Source organism: Musa acuminata, chromosome BXJ3-3, assembly GCF_036884655.1.
Source record: "Musa acuminata AAA Group cultivar baxijiao chromosome BXJ3-3, Cavendish_Baxijiao_AAA, whole genome shotgun sequence".
NCBI classification, from domain to species: Eukaryota; Viridiplantae; Streptophyta; class Magnoliopsida; order Zingiberales; family Musaceae; genus Musa; species Musa acuminata.
Window position 1 is genome coordinate 38418007 of NC_088351.1, and position 16558 is coordinate 38434564.

General features: G+C 44.4%; 3 protein-coding genes across 3 annotated transcripts; 2 read left to right on the plus strand and 1 right to left on the minus strand.

Annotated features, from left to right (window-relative positions):
- The first annotated feature begins 1195 nt into the window (after positions 1-1195).
- LOC135633019 (LOB domain-containing protein 40-like) lies at positions 1196-2504 on the plus strand. Its single transcript, XM_065142028.1, has 2 exons — positions 1196-1517; positions 1601-2504. Exons 1-2 carry the CDS (start codon positions 1328-1330, stop codon positions 2263-2265), a joined length of 855 nt encoding a protein of 284 aa, XP_064998100.1. The 5' UTR covers positions 1196-1327; the 3' UTR covers positions 2266-2504.
- Positions 2505-11902: 9398 nt separating this feature from the next.
- Positions 11903-12478, plus strand: LOC135632586 (ethylene-responsive transcription factor CRF2-like). Its single transcript, XM_065141199.1, has one exon. The coding sequence runs from the start codon at positions 11903-11905 to the stop codon at positions 12476-12478; it is 576 nt and encodes a 191-aa protein (XP_064997271.1).
- Positions 12479-12878: 400 nt separating this feature from the next.
- Positions 12879-15910, minus strand: LOC135633944 (beta-glucosidase 1-like). The gene is made up of 12 exons (XM_065143968.1): positions 15846-15910; positions 15335-15780; positions 15124-15182; positions 14815-14890; positions 14641-14712; positions 14463-14550; positions 14133-14373; positions 13941-14056; positions 13641-13861; positions 13535-13566; positions 13357-13459; positions 12879-13282 (listed from the first exon to the last, which is right to left on the minus strand). Exons 1-12 carry the CDS (start codon positions 15893-15895, stop codon positions 13002-13004), a joined length of 1785 nt encoding a protein of 594 aa, XP_065000040.1. The 5' UTR covers positions 15896-15910; the 3' UTR covers positions 12879-13001.
- Positions 15911-16558: the final 648 nt, after the last annotated feature.

The window sequence follows — 16558 nt, forward strand, 5'->3', positions numbered from 1 at the left end:
CGGGAATGTTTCCGTTTCCGAAAGCGGAAGAACCGCTACTGAAATCAATAATGCGAATACTATATGATTGATTGACACTTGGAAGATAGCCGAAACATTAATATGATAGAACATGTATTAACTCGGATTTTAAATCAGAATTAAATTAGATCATAATCGGAATCGAAGTTAACGATTCAATTACAATTCTTTTTTAGATTTTTTATTTTTAGTAATAAAAATAATGTTCTCTATCCATAGTAGAAGGATTCATCGGGATGGAATCTTGACTTGACCTTCCCTGTGGGAGACTAAGCTTGGATCGAGCTGCGTACATTCCAATAGTTCGATGCGTATAACCATGTACACGAATCTTTTGGTGCGTCAAAGCTTCGGATGGAAAGAATCAACGAGGTGGGTGAGTGGACTTTTGGTGCGTCAAAGCTCCGGATGGGAAGAATCTAACACGCGATGCCTTGATGTTCACGAAATGTTTGACTCGCTGCGTCAATCGTGTATTAATGCGTTTCTTCTTCTCTTTAATGCTGACACGTTATGATTTTTCTTACTTACCTTGAGATTGTGAGACTCGAATTCATATGTAGATTGTGTTATGCTTCGACACGATATAAGTCACTGTCTACCGAAAAATTCTAGAGAGAGAGAGAGAGAGAGAGAGAGAGCGTGTGGCATTGAGGTTGGATTAGGACTGGGAAACCATGGCATGTGGGGGCGGTGGGCGAGGCGGAAAACCATCGTGCCGGCGCCCACAGATGACGACTCCAAAGCGGGAAAACCGCGACAACCTCCACCGCGTCGCCGCCCCCTCCTCGTACGAGTTCCACACAAAACCGGCTACACGTACGAGCTCCGTCTTCTTCCTCCCCCCTTCCCCGCCTCGTCCTCATAATACGAATCATCTTCTTCCTACCGCTTCGACGCGGAAAGGTAGCGCTCCGTCGTCTTCCTCTCGTTAGCCAAGAACATGGGGCGACGCCGCCGCAATCCTCTGTGGGCCATACGTGGACCCCACGAGCTCCCGTGCCTCGCTCTGAAAGATTCCGGTGATCTGTATCTACCGAGAGGCTGGCAAGAGAGGAGGGTGAGATGGGGCCCGCTTCCAATGGACGCGGAGGGTGGAATGAAACGGAGTTTCTTAATTATTATTATTATTATTATTATGAGAAATGTTGCAAACCGGCCTTCCCATTCCATGGAAACCAGAGGCCAAACCTGGGAAACCCACGGCCGTGCTCCCACCCCACCAGTTATATACCCCCTTCTCTCCGCCTCCTCCTCCTCGCACATCACCATCGTCTTTAGCTGAGGTAGGAGTAGGATTTCGACCATGAGGATGAGCTGTAACGGATGCCGAGTGCTGCGGAAAGGGTGCAGCGAGAACTGCAGCATCCGCCCCTGCTTGCAGTGGATCAAGAACCCCGAGTCCCAGGCCAATGCCACCGTCTTCCTCGCCAAGTTCTACGGCCGCGCTGGCCTCATGAACCTCATCAACGCCGGCCCTGACCACCTTCGCCCTGGTCTGTATCTCTCTTGCCCGACCGTGACTCGTTCCACCTCTGTTGCTTGTGTTGTTGATGGGTTGTTGGGTTGGTTCTCGCAGCTATATTTCGATCTCTGCTGTACGAGGCTTGTGGGCGGATCGTCAACCCTATCTACGGCTCCGTCGGGCTGCTGTGGTCCGGCAGTTGGCAGCTCTGCCAGGCTGCGGTGGAGGCCGTGCTCAAGGGATCCCCCATCGTCCAGATCCCCTCCGAGACGGTGGCCTCCATCCCCGCCCCGCCGCTCAAGGCCTACGACATCCGCCACGTCTTCAAGGGCCCCGGTGCCGCCGCCGCCTCCAAGGCCGCTGCGGAGCTGCACAAGGTCAACAAGCCCCGCTCCCGGTTCAAGCGCTCCGGGTCCAAGCCCGCCCGGGCGGCGCCCCCCCCGCCCGAGTTCCAGCGCGCCCGGAGCCACGAGTCGGTTGCCAGCGACGCCACCGTGCCCGTCACGCCGTCGGCCGCTGCCGGGGGAGAAGACGGGGAGTGCCGGGAGAACGAGTGCATGTCCTCCGCGGACACCGCGGAGGAGGCGTCGCACGTGAGCCAGGGCGAGCCGGAGCAGCCCGAGGAGGACGAGGTCGGCCTCGAACTCACCCTCGGCTTCGAACCGGTCTCCTCCGAGCCGGCTCCTCGGCCCGCTCCGGAGGCGCGACGCCACCTCAGCTGCTGGGATGCGGACGCGTGCACGGCCGATCTCGGCCTGGCACTGCCCGCGACATCATAAACGCAACCAAGGAGAGTGTTTTTAGCATGTTTTGAGGAATTTGTATCGCAATCATCTCTCTCTCTCTCTCGCCTCTTTTGGGTAGTATTAGGTGTTAGATTAGAGTGGTTTAGTGTGTGTGTGTACAGAGACTATGAGGTATATGTTCGCAGCCATTCCCATATATTAGCATGTATCATTATGAAGGAAGATGAAATCAAAGTTCCTTCTTCTGAGCAATCAAAGTATGATCTGTTTCATGACTCTTTGTCCCTCGCAAGTTTCATGAGCTAATTGGACGAGGAACAAACAAGTTTCATGAACTAATGAAACTTGGACGAGCGACAAAGAGTCATGAAACAGATCATACTTTGATTGCTCAGAAGAAGAAACTTGAAGCTCTGCATGCATCTGTTTTTAGGTGGCAAACAAATGGGGGGTGGGGGGGGGGGGGGAGGAGAGAAGGAAGGGGTAAATGGATGGAAAGTCCAAAACAGCTGGATTCTGGGGATTGGTACTTCCCAGTTATGGCTTTGCCGAAAGCCACCTGCAGCATACATGGAGCTGACGAAGAGAGAGAAGAAGGTGGGCACGCCAATGTACGTGTGGGACATAGGTTCTGCACACAGGCCAAGAAAAAAGCAAACGAACCTCGCCAAATTCCATCCCCCATACAGCTTCCTAAAGCATTCAGCATGCAGCAGGGAGGGGATAAAGATGCGGTGATGAGAAGAAGGCAAGGACAAGGGACAGGCGTCGCAGCTGGAGTTCTCTGAAACCAAACCTCCCATGTCTTGCGTGCTCACTGTATCGGTCCCCTGTTTTGCTGGCTGGTGGAGGTAATCCATCAATTTTCTGGTGCCAAGTTGCAGGGTGAAGCCGGGGGGGATGCATCGAATAATATGAGGCTGTCGTTCGGAATGGACTCCACTGTTCTGAAACCACTGCTGGGGACGGAAGACAGGTCCAACCATTGTGGGGGAGATGAGAGGATTCTCCACCTATCTCTAAAGTTGGCCAAAGGGCCCTCATTCTGCAGAAGAGAGATCATACAGTGTTGTTGTTGTTTATCGTATTGGTGTCTGAATTCCGCACAGATTGCATTCAATAATTGGAGCCAAGTTGAGATTAAATAGCACAATGGTGTTAGAATGCTTATTCTAAATTGGTAGGAGTGTGGTTGCCACAATATACTAAACAAATGAGAGGAAATCACCGACTATTGCCACGTTAAAATATAAGGCGACGCCAAACGGACCGGTGAGAGCAATTGGATGGGGGAAAGGAGGAAACCTCAGGATATTATTGATATATTATCCATAGATTGGCATTGGCATCCATAGATTGGCCACCAACTTTATGGATATGTTATATATCGGTTGTATAAAATATTAATGGATGAATTCCCGAAGAAAATTCTTTTCTCGAGAAGTAACTATATATATATATATATATACCTAGTACTGAAATATTATTGATTTGATAATAATTTTTTTTTATTTCTTATATACCGATCCGATGAACTGATTTCATGATAGTGTATTTTATATTGTGGTATAATGTTTATATAAAATTAAAAAAAAATATAATATAATATAAGTATATTGTATTATAGTAGTTTTTATTATTATATTATAATGTTTTCCTATTATTGATTAAAAAAACTATAATATAGTATAAAAATATTGTAATTGAATTGATCAATAGGAAAAAGAATAGATGAGTATGGGTATTTTTTTATTAGATAAAAAATTAGAGTTATTAGAGAATTACGAAGAATAGGAAGATACTTCTCACCAAAATGCCCGATATTATATTATAAATATTAAAATATTAGATTATGGATGAGTATTAATAAGGTATATTTTGATAATCTATACTCTACACCACTATTCACAATCACATTAGCGTCAAGGTCACCACGCCCCTCGATCGATGTCGTTATGCAAATGTTGAATAGCGCCGACCAACTACAGCATTGTCCCGTAAAGATCGGGACAGTCTCAATTGAGTATGGCACCATCCCGTAAAAGTTGGGACGATGCCACTCGAGCCCAGTGTCGTCCCGCAAAGGTCGGGACGGCATGAGTGCGGCGCCATGGCACCTTGGACACTCAACATATGCTCAAGGAGTAAGCCTGTCGCCCGATGAGTCAGCAACTATAAATATAATAGGTACAGTCGGTCCCTGGGCTAAAGGATAAAACCTATTGCGGGGTCGACGATTGAGATGGGTCCTAAGCCCATTTTCCACCCAGTTCTAATAAAATCTTCGGAGGGGTTGAAGTCAAGATTCCCTTTTCTGACCTCGACTTTGTGTGCCCATATAAACGATAGAGAGGAAGGCAACCAGCCAAAGGAGAGTCTCCGGATCTTGAAGCCAAAGTCAAAGCTCGACCCATCGGATGACTCCCACTGCTCGAGTGCCGACGTGGATGACAACCAAGCCGTGCTGATAGTGTAAAGGATCACTATCAAGTATGTAAAATAATACATTATCATCAATTTTGATTGAATCATTTTAAGATTGGGGTTTGATGAAGCCTCCCATAATAATGTCAGACATAACAGCTTCCCAGTTCACTGGCGCTGCCTGCAGCCGGCCATGAACTCATGCAAAGCCAAGAACACGATTTCTTGTTCTAATCCCGACACTTTTCCCAGCTCTGCTCGCGAAACTGTTGCGGTGATTCTTAGACCAAGCTTTAGATTTCCATGTGACATGGCGCAGAGGAGCAGCTCATGCTTCTCCTGTAACCATGGCAACTTTCACGCCCCCCAACCTTCGGGGACATTTGTCGGCCATGTTGGACAGCGAGATGTCAGGATGCGATGGGCCCTTCTCGCCAACCATACGAATCCCCCGTCGATTTAGGATCTGAGAAGGGTGAGTGTTAAGTGCACATAAAGGAAAGAACAGCCCGAAAAGACAGATCCAAATGCTGCAATCAATGGAGTTAATCCCATCCTTTGGGGGAAGTTAATGATGCTATGGTACATGTAAACCTCTGAAGTGTTGGTGAAGAAGATGCTTATAATTGATTAGTGGCCACCATCTGCTATGGAGTAGGCTGCAAGAATATTAAGTTCCCTGTTACCAACGCCTGAGTCTAGAGTACAAATTTCTATTGTTCTGGACTCGTTGTTGTAATGTGATATAATGTCTGGCTTGATCTCAATTGATTCATCGTCTAGAGGGGATTCTAACTTTCTTCCTAAGCGTAATGGAATGATCTCCCACTTTGAAGCTTCGTCTGCCCCCTCGACCCGCATGCTCTAAGGACGCAGCTGATGCAGTGCATGCATGGATCGATCAAGCCCTGCACTCTGAGAAGGTGATCGCTCCAGGTGCCTGCAGGCCAACAGTTCATACGAGGCTGAACCTGAATCATTCATCGCCTGCGCATCCAGGTCCAAGGAATGAATCACCAACACCGGCGACATGAGCAACGCCGGAGATGCTCCTCCATTAAGGCGAGTAGTTGACGCATTCACTCCTTGTAAGTGATGGTGTTAAAGCGTGCACCGACCGTATCGGCCGGCCGTGCCCGGAACTCGGCAACGCGTGGTGTAAGGTGCATTTGATGTCGGTGTTTATCTCATTGGAAGCCGGTGCAGACCACGGGGCTTTGCTCAGATCAAATGGCCTTCCTCTTAGCCCATACTCTCAACTCCCTGTTTTCTTCATGAGAGTGCATGTAGTACCATCAACAAGCATATGCATTGGTTCTATTCGTGGTTGGCTCATTCATTGGCATTCATCAGCTTAACCGGATCGAACGTGGAAGTCAGCGACGACATGGTCAGGTTATGGGGGCTGATGAATCGGGTGGTATGCGAGGGGCATTAACGCTGAGACCAGACAAGTGGGGAAGGGGACGAACACAAGAAGCCAAGGGGAGAACAAAAGCCAAGGAGAAGCTCCCGGTAGTCGCTTTATGACCTCCGGCTGGGAAAGCTGGTTCGGTGGTTTGCAAGGACAAAAGACCCCGGCTTTTGCGCACCAAGGACCGGCTTTTCCCGGCCAGTCTTCCCCCTTCCGTTGGCCTTTCTACACCTCTCTCCTTCGGGAGTGCAGGAAAAGGAAGGGTTGAAAGAGTTCCAAATGACCGTGTGCTACGTCTCCGGCAACATGGATCATCCCCCGATCACCCACCTTGTCAGTTCCCAGAAACCATTTGTTTCTGCAGTTTAATATAGTGGGTTAGATTCTCCCTGACCCACACGATGGCCAGTTTGTCTGGTTTTCCTTACCTACTTAATCATCTGACCCTACTTAGGTTAATAGAAGAACACCTCTGAACGAGTGTAGGAAAAATTCTCAGAAAAAATGGTGGAAGTCAAGAAATCATATCTAAGTACAATATCAACATGCAAAGCTGTGCAGAGGACAAGTGGGTATGCTCAAATTGCAGCATTGTCCCATCAAAGATCCATGATGCAAGCTGTGCAGCTGAAATGACCAACTCACTGTCGCCTACACCCGAAGGTATTCGATGGGAACTCTTGTAGACAGAGACAGCAGGGATAGGTTGATGATGGTAGGCAACAGTGAAGAAGACTCGATGATTTATACTTGTTTGTACATCTTCCAGCTGTTTGGTTTGTGACAACGAGGTTGATTAGGCGAGTTTGTGCCACCATTTGCTTCGAGTGGTTCCAAGTTAAAGGTGATGAACACGAAGAGTGAGGCTAATAGACCATGGTTTAAATGCGAAACCACGAAGACAGCGCCCGCCATCGACGGCGTCGTACCAGTGGTGTTCCTGATATTATATCTTAGATCACGGGCAGGTGTTCGACCTCCAGCTCTCTTAAACTGTGCAAGCCGGAGCTTCCGGCACTCCAAGGCAGCCATCACCACCTCTCTCTCTCTCTCTCTCTCTCTCTCTCTCTCTCTGTTTTCCTCGTTGGTGGAAGCTCGGATTCCGGGGTGGGTTAGGCGCCGGCGATGAGAAGAGTGCCGGCTGGGTGACGCCTCGATGGCCAGGAGGTGGAGGACGGGAGCCGCGGTTCTGTGTCTCGTTCTACTGAGTAGTCTCTGGCTGTTGTTCGATTCTAGAGCGGTGGCAATTCGGACGTTCCCGGCGAACTCCAGCACTGACGGAAGAGACCGGACGCCTTTTGTAAGGAAAAGACCAGTCCATCTCGGCGATTCTCCGCCGCCGTCCCGGGGTGGTTTGGAAGACACCAAGCGGCGGGTGCCGAGTTGCCCGGATCCGCTCCACAACAGGTAGCTCATGTGAGCTGATCATCCCGAAATGCCCCCCAGGGAAGAGATATGTTTGGTGGTGTTTTGGTCCGTTTGGTGTATAGGTAACGAAGCGAAGGCGAGAAGAAGAAGAAAAGGCTTTGTATTGGGAGAATCTCCTAAAGTTGATGACATTATGCTGATAAATCATTGATGTCTGTGGTTCTACTACTGAGTTATAGATGTAATCGAGGGAGATTCTTGGCATACAGAGCTTTGTTTCACGTCCATAATGGTAAATGCAGGAAATAAAACGCTTTGTTTCTCGAGTGCTTCTCGTTTTCTCTGTCTTTTCTTGGTGGTGTTTTCGCTCGCAAATACACGATATCCTGTGTGCTGCTGATGTTGAGGTGTGAGTCAACTGGAGAGTGAAGTAGCGACGTCGCTTTCATCGTCTTCTTCCTCGATTGCTTTCTTCCTTTGGGTGAAAATTCGATCTGCCGAGTGCTGTCGCGTCTTCTCAACCATCGACTCAAAACAGCTTACGAAGTGGGAAGAGAAGACCGAGAATGACGCAGGCGGTGCACGGGAGAGATGGATCGACGCTGTTGGGGTTGTCGGGTAGTGTTTGGATTGGAATGTGAGAGACGGGTTTGATTGGTTCGTGTTCTCGGAGCCTGCCTCATCAATGCATATAGCTCTACCAATCACCATGGACACACTTCTCGAGGACTGTCATGAGGACACACCTCGATTCACCGTCGACGATGTTTTGATGTAGCTATAATGATGACGACGATGCTACAATTCTCACGTTGAACTGCACAAATTCATCATTGATATCGCTTCATTTCCGTGATCGTCTTCTCGTACGATACGATCCCTTCGATGTTAAATTAATTTTTTGTTTAAATAAATTTATAAAAAAAATAAAGATCCTCTCTTAATCATTTGCTGTAAAGAAATTTTCCCCTAATAAAAGGTATTTAAAGAATATTATTTATTTTGATTGTATTGACATGGCATATTCCTATCTTGTGTGGCTTTTATATTCATAAAAAAATAATTGAGCAAAACACGAAATAAAGAAGTATTGGTTCGAAAACACTATAAACTGTATTTTCTAAAAAAAGAGATGAATTTATTTTTCTTGAGGAAAAGTAATATCTTACGATCTTGTTGTTTTTAATTAATTTAAACGGTGGCATCTTAGATTTAGGAGTCTTCTAATCAACCAAACATCACAACTAAATTATTGAGGCAAAAATAGTCTCTCATTTTGGGTTTTTGGTGTACAAGGATGAGTCCGCCCAGGTTTGAGGAGGATGAACATCCCATATTTATATAAATATGTATTATTTTAATATTGAATTTAAATATTTATCTTTATAATAATAAATATTTTTTACTAAAAAAATCTTCTTACTAAAGTCATAAGTGATAAAAAAAATCTTTTCTTACCTAAGTCTCCTATCTATTACAAAGTATCATATTATTCTAAAAATAAATATAATATGATGATGCATCAACAACCATATATATTGGTAAAATATTTAAAAATTATAAAATAATTTTAATATTTATGATATATATTAATAATCAAATATAAATGGATAGCATATTAATTCATTATGACACCTTTGTTTCAGAAAAATAATGATAATTTTTATATAGTACATAAAATCGTATATTTGACACATGCATCGATAATATGCATAACAGTCATATAATAATGACATAAATAATACTCGATGGTATATTCTTCCAATAGCAGATGTATAGATATATTTTTTAGGATAGATTTCTTCTAACAACGAATTAAGTGGTATCCCTCACCTGCCTAAGTAGGGATATGTTCCTCCTAATAACGAATGGAGGAATCGTCTAACTATTGTGTCCGAGTGTAGATGTTCACCGGAGAATGAGTTCATTAAATGATTTGTTACAGATATAAAAGTTTCAGATCTAGTACAAACGACTATTAAGAATGACAATCAACCTTACGAATGTAATTGTATATCAATAAAGGATAAGAGAGAGACTTAGATAGATTTCATATGGACCTGATAATACCATGCATAATATATGATCACTGGGGTATTAGATGGATAAGAGACTATAGATATATGATAACCGAGGGCAAATAGATATAATATATTAAATTCTCCTATACCATTTGAGAACTATAGCGTAGTAGCATAATACGTCCATAATCAATAAGTTGGGTGAATTATTATGATGATAATAATTCACTGATTTAAAAGGAGTTATAGTTATAATGTATTTTGATATGTGCAACTCACGATCAGCTTGATATTGGGCCTAGAGAGTCACATATATAAAGTGGACGACATGACAAGTAAAGAATTGAATACGAGATATCTAATAAACCTCCATAGCTTTTTAATGGTTTCAATGTGTGAGACCCAAAAAAGCAAAGAGCTTAGAGTGGTTATTCGATGAGCATCTAATACTCGTTAAGCTAGTGGTTATTAGATGAAGATCCAATGTCCATTAAGCCATTATGTGAGATCAATTAGGATTAATAAGAGAGGTTCTCTATAAATAAGAGTGGTTCTCTAAGGGTCATAGACTAGACCTATTGGAGCCATCTATTGATCTCTCTCTCATTGTCTCCTTTGTGTGAGAGGATAGCAAGAGAGCCGCTCCCTTCCTTACTCACTATCATTGTTGTTTTGTTGCATTGTGGATCATTGTCACGAGGAGAGAGTACATCACGAGAAGGAGGAGCATCGTCGCTGTCATCCATCATGTTGACTACCGCTAGAGAGGAATTCATAAAAGCTTCTTCATCCAGTGGGCAATAATTTATGTTTACGGGGATATACGAGTTCCTCTACGTGAGAATGTTTCACCCTTGATGCAATTTTATGGTTTTGAGTTTTTTATGCTCCTGATCATCTCTCGGGGATCTGATGCTATTTTGTATGGGAAACGATTTTTGTTTTAATTTTTCGTTACACATGTGATGCTCTTATCATTTTCTCAATAATATCTAACCACATTTATTAAACTATATTCGACAACATGGGCTAAGTTATGTCTTATCATAAGTGCTAAGTGGCCAAATGAGTTGGTCTGATCAAACTTAACTCAAGTCAAATCCTAAATTTGACCCCACTAATTAAATTAAAATTTTTTATTTCAATTATTAAGGTGTAACTCAAATATATGAATTAAATAATTTAGATTTATAATCTTAAATTTAAAACTAATTAAATCATAAGGATTTATACATTATTCTTAAAACATATATATATCTAATTAAATGAATTAGAACTATTATTATAATCCAAAAATACAAATTTTAATAATTAAATCAATCTTGAAATTTAATTAAGCCTAAGATATCATTATGAGTCAAATTAACATCACAAATTTATTATTATTATTATTATTATTATTATTAGTATTATTATTATTATTATTTATTAATCATAAAATTTTAAAATTAAAATATTATTATGCATCATAAAAATCTAATAATCTTAATTTCAAAAGTTTCAAACATAAATGTAAAAAAAAAACAAAACATCTTATCTCTTCTCGGAAAAAATCTTTCTTCAACCCAAGAAGATAACTCCCCCCAAAAGATTAGCAATTATTTAATTTTAATTTTAATTTATTCTCACACACAAAGATATAACTATAACATTTATTTATTATGATCCACGTAAAAATAAATTTTAAACTATTTTCTTTTTGAAAATCATATCAATTAATAATTTAACTCATTGATAAAATTTTAACTTATTCATATAATTTAAAAATAATTTTAATTTTTTATTCATACTATATAAATAAGGAAATTTAATAATTTAAATAAAAAATATATTATTTATGATAATTAATTTATGTTAAAGGAGAAAAACAAATAACAGTCAGCGCGAAGCCGAGACTTCGGAGGCGGCGGCGTGACGGAGCAGATGAGATGGCATGACAAGGGAAGGGAAAACGGTGGTTTGCTATCTACTGTAACAAAGTTATTTTAGTAGGGAATAACGAGTACGATCTAATAAAAAATACACCTCAATATATATATATATATATATATATATATATATATATATATATATATATATATATATATATTAGCTTTTAATTTTAATAATATGTGGGTGAATAAAAAATAATTTTTAAATATAGGTTAATAAAAAGTTTTAGATTAATTTTATGTGTATTATCTTTTGAATTTATATTTATGATTGATTCTTCTGATTGTTCCACGTAGCAGCAAGAGCTAGGCGGAGATTTCCGTCGCCGGCTGCTGCTGCTGCCAAGTGCATGAATCAGATTCCGCTCCTCGATTCTGTGCTCCTCAAAGCTCGCCTGGAAACCCTCCACCAAAGAAACTAAGTTCATTTTCTCCTCTCTCACATAGGAGCTGGTAATCGAGCTGGGTGCTTCCGGTTTTCGACCCGAGGAAGGAGGAAGGTGGGAGGCAGGATGCAGAGGAAGAGCACTACGAAGAAACCGGAGCAAATGGGTGCTTCCGGTTCGAGTCCGAAGGAGCAGCTGGAGAAATCGGTTCCGTCCGAGCGCGATCTGTCGGAGAAGCTGAACGATTCGTTGGGCTTGGAGAACAAACCGGTGAGAAAGGCTCGCGTCTTCTTCGCGGATCCTGACACCACCGAGTCCTCCAGCGACGACGAGGATGAGGAAGGTGGGAGTGGATCGAAGAAAAAGAAGAAGAAGAAGAAGAAGAAGAAGAGGAAGCGAGTTAGGTATGAGATTCCCTTGACTCGTACGGACAAAACCCTAGAAACCCGCAAAATATCGGGGCCGTCGAGTGCATCCTCATCCGCCTCCGGGAGGCAGAAGGGGGTGAGGCAGCGGCCGTCAGGGAAGTGGGCAGCCGAGATCAGGGACCCCATCCGTCGCGTCCGCCTCTGGCTAGGCACCTACCCCACCGCCGAGGCGGCAGCCGGAGCCTACCGGGCCGCCTCCAGACAATTGGAGGAGGAGAAGCGGCGCTTCGTCCGTCCCACTGAGGCTACTCCACCAACATCTCCTCGGCCATAGACTCCCCATCTCGGCCTCCTGCGGCTAGTCGTCGCCTTCCCCTTCCCCTTTCCCCTTTCCCCTTTCCTCTTCCTCCACTTTATCGTCTGTTGTTATATCATATATCCATCTCAAACTTGATTGACATGTAATTTAAGTCAACCTAGACATGTTAGTGTTAGAAACTTGTAATTTAAGTCAACGTAGACGTGTTAGTGTTTGACCTCCTTTATTTCATACATTCCATTTTCGATATATTATCGTAATCTTTCCGTCAGTTATATCGGATCAAAACTCTGTTCAAATTAGGAGAAACGATATGTCGATTTGACTCCAGAGATCACTCGATAACATCTAAACCGGATTGATTGCCCACGACACGAAGATTTCCAACAGCAAGAACATGGAAAGCATTGTCCGGTCACCAACACCTCCTTTATTGTTATGCTGCGGTTCGGATACAAACTCTGTTGGCAGCCACTTCAGCCGATACCAGCGCTGAGGAAAGAACGAAATCGATCGAAGCACGGGAGCCATTCCTGGCTCAGTTCCTCTTACCTCTGTCGAGCATCTGCTTGAACCAGTACGCCGACATCTTCGCGTACCGCCGGAGGTTCTTGTAGTCCACATACACGATCCCGAACCTGGACGTGTATCCGGACTTCCACTCGAAGTTGTCGAGCAGGGACCAGGCGAAGTAACCTATCACGGTGGCGCCGTCGTCGATCGCCTTCTTCAGCTCCGTTATGTAGCTCCGGTAGTAGTTGATCCTGGTGGTGTCGTGCAGCCCCTGTCGAAGAGTGACGTTTCCGGGATCGTCCATTCCTGTCACCACCGTCGTCGTCGAGTCAGTGACTGCACACAGTGAAATGGAAGAGCAAAAGCTTCGTCATGGATACCGTTCTCAGATAAGATCACAGTGGGGTTGCCGTAGTGCTCCTTCACGTAGGTCACAGCTTTGTACATCCCCCAGGGAACGATGTAAAGCCACTCGGAGTGCGCCTGCAAATGCCACTTCGCATCATCGAATGAATCAAAGGTCGACAACAACGTAGTCAGAGCAAACAGATGTCTTACTCTTGGTCCGATTGGCACACCATTGCGCTCGACTGCAAACACAACGGATACGAGATTTAGTACCGGTGTCCTCGTACAGACTACGCATGGCAATGGAGGAGCTTACATGCGAATCCGGCATTCCAGTCCGACTGGTAACGAGTGGGCTTCTCCTGCTTGGGAAGATGAGGGTCGAACATGTAGTAAGCCGTGTACTGATTGATCCCCACGTAGTCGATGGAGCCTTTGACCATCTTGATCTCTTCTTCGGTGAACTTGGGAAGCCTTGCTTGAACTATCTCCTGCATCGATTTCGGGTACTCACCGTAGATTATAGGGTGCAGGAACCTGCAGAAGCATATGATGAGATCAAACACAGGGTAATGAACTGCTATCTCCAGATAATAGACTTTTGGATACATATTACCATCCCAGATGGAAATCCCTCGATCTTTGAGCTGCGTCTTGGTCGTCCTTCGAGTCCGTGAGTGGCTCATACCAAACAAAATCCAAGAGTATACCAATTCTACCTTTTTGTTTAGCCTGGAAAGGTGAAAATCTACAGTAAAGTCGACATCCAACATTACATTTCAAAGTGTGAATCGAGAATGGTGTTTACCTGATACTTGTCACGGTATCTTTTGACGGCAGCGGCATGAGAAAGGATCATGTTATGTGCAACGATGTATGGCTCGGTAGCAGAGTTTCCAGCCGAGCAGTTCGTGCACCTCCCTGGAGCAAATTTACCGTCATCGTATCCGAGAGCTGCTACTACTCTTGGCTCGTTAAATGTCATCCAGTTCTTCACCCTGTCGCCGAACGTCTTGAAACAAAATTCCGCATAGTTTGCATAAGCATCCCTGCAAACCATACAATCGAGGATCGATCTTGACATCTTGGAGGGAGAGAGAGAGAGAGAGAGAAAGAAAGAATGGTTTAACAGACTTACACAATTCTCCTGCTCAACAAGCCATTGTACTTCTTCTCCAGTGCCTCCGGGAGGTCATAGTGATAGAGATTTGCATAGGGAGTGATGCCTGAAGGAGGAATACATCCAAAACCTCACTACAGAACTTGATCTTCAAAGATAAGAACAGGTTTTTGGTTCCAATGTCAAGCGTATATACCTCGCTGTTGCATGTAATTAATCAGTCTGTTGTAATATGCCACTCCCTTCCAATTCACTCTTCCCTCTCCCTCTGCATGGGCAAAGAGAAGCCAGAACGAGGAGATCATTCATCGTCAAGGATAAGAAGAACTCACCCCATACAAATCGATGGTAGATGGGAGTTCTAGTTTACCTGGAAAAATGCGTGACCAAGAGATCGAGAAACGATATGCATCAAAATTCATCTTTTTCATGATATCCACGTCTTCCTGTCCAACAAATGCTCAGCGATTTACAGTATCTCATGCTCTCGATAATTTGCATAGATTCTTTTTTCTTTTTGATGTCTATAACCTTCGTTCAAACAGTGTTTTTCTTAGACAGTTATCTCTTTTCCATTATCGGGTTACACTGATCTCAATTGCTCCACAAAAATGGTGAGACGAGGTAGAAAACCAGAGCATGTATCAGAGAAGTAAAAGTATTTGGCGTGCATATTTACCTTGTAACGATGGTACTCGTCCACGGAGACATCGGCAGTAGCATTGTTAGCTATCTCCCCTGCTCGTCCAATTGGATATCAAACAGATTTAAGCATCCGAAGAAGAAACAGAGGAAACCGACGGAGTCACAATGGTTAGCATATTGATCAATCTGGACCGTCCGATCGCGAGAGCGGACATCAAAGCACGAAACGGGCGGCTGAGATTTACCTGGGATCTTGACGAAGGCGTCCCAGATGCTGGGCCCCCGGCCGTCCTGGAGCGCCATCCCCTCCACCTGGTACGCCGACGCCGCCGTCCCGAACGTGAACCCCGCCGGGAACGCCCCCCGGCTCAGCCCGCCCGTGTCGAGCCAGGGCTTCCCGCCCTTCGCAGCCTTCTCCTCCCCGGTGGCGGCGGAGCACCGGGCGCCGACGAGGAGCACCAGAAGAACGAGCGAGAAGCACAGATCCCTCATGGCTCCGCAGAGAGAAGCAGAAGCAGGCGGTGTCCAAGGGCGAGGATTTATTAAGAAGCTCGCGTGAGGAACGTGACGGTGGAAGACAGAGCGTGGGACCTCTCTGTGTGGCCGTCGTGAGGCCTCATCACGGTTCTTCCGATGTCGATAGCCAATACTGCTGTCACTGTAACCGCTGCTGCTGCTGGTCCTACGTTCCCTGCAAAGCTTTCGGTGTGGAATTACCAGCTTACTGAAAGATCATTTGCACGGAGAGTTAATTACCGCTGACGCATCCCAATCGGCAGGAAGTAGAGAGGCAGAGGCACTGACATCCATTAGCGGAAGCGAAGACGCAGATGAGGCACATCACATGGATGTTTGCACCTTTTCCAACTCGTTTGCCTCTTTTGTTTGGTCCGTGAAATTATTACCCCTCCTACATTTGGATCAATCTCCTTCTTCTGGTCGACAATACGACCCTACTCGACCAACACATCACGTGAGGATTGGACCTACAAGAGTAACATTGTGACCGATTCAGCTCCACGAGACCACCTACATTGCACTGACGAAAATAGTTTTATCAAAATAATAATAATAATAATAATAATAATTAGGAGATATCATGTGATAAAGGTACACCAGTATAATATATATATATATATATATATATATATATATAAAGATAAAATGACCCAAAGTAAAAGCCTGGGATAACTTTGAGTCGGTGGGTTGGTTGCTATCTGAGTACATTGCTTGCTGTGGACAGTACGATGCATTGATGGTGGTGCAATAATGTGCGCCATATTTTGAGGCACCGACACCGTCAGCCTGCCAATTCCAAACAGTGTGTCGTCACGGCACGGGCACACAGTGACGTGGCCTCTGTCACCACCGTCAGATTTCCTCTATATCTATCTTATCCGGATTCCCATGCCACGGTTGCAGCGCACCATTTGAGCTGAGCTTGGAGGACGATGGTGCTCAGTTCAAGA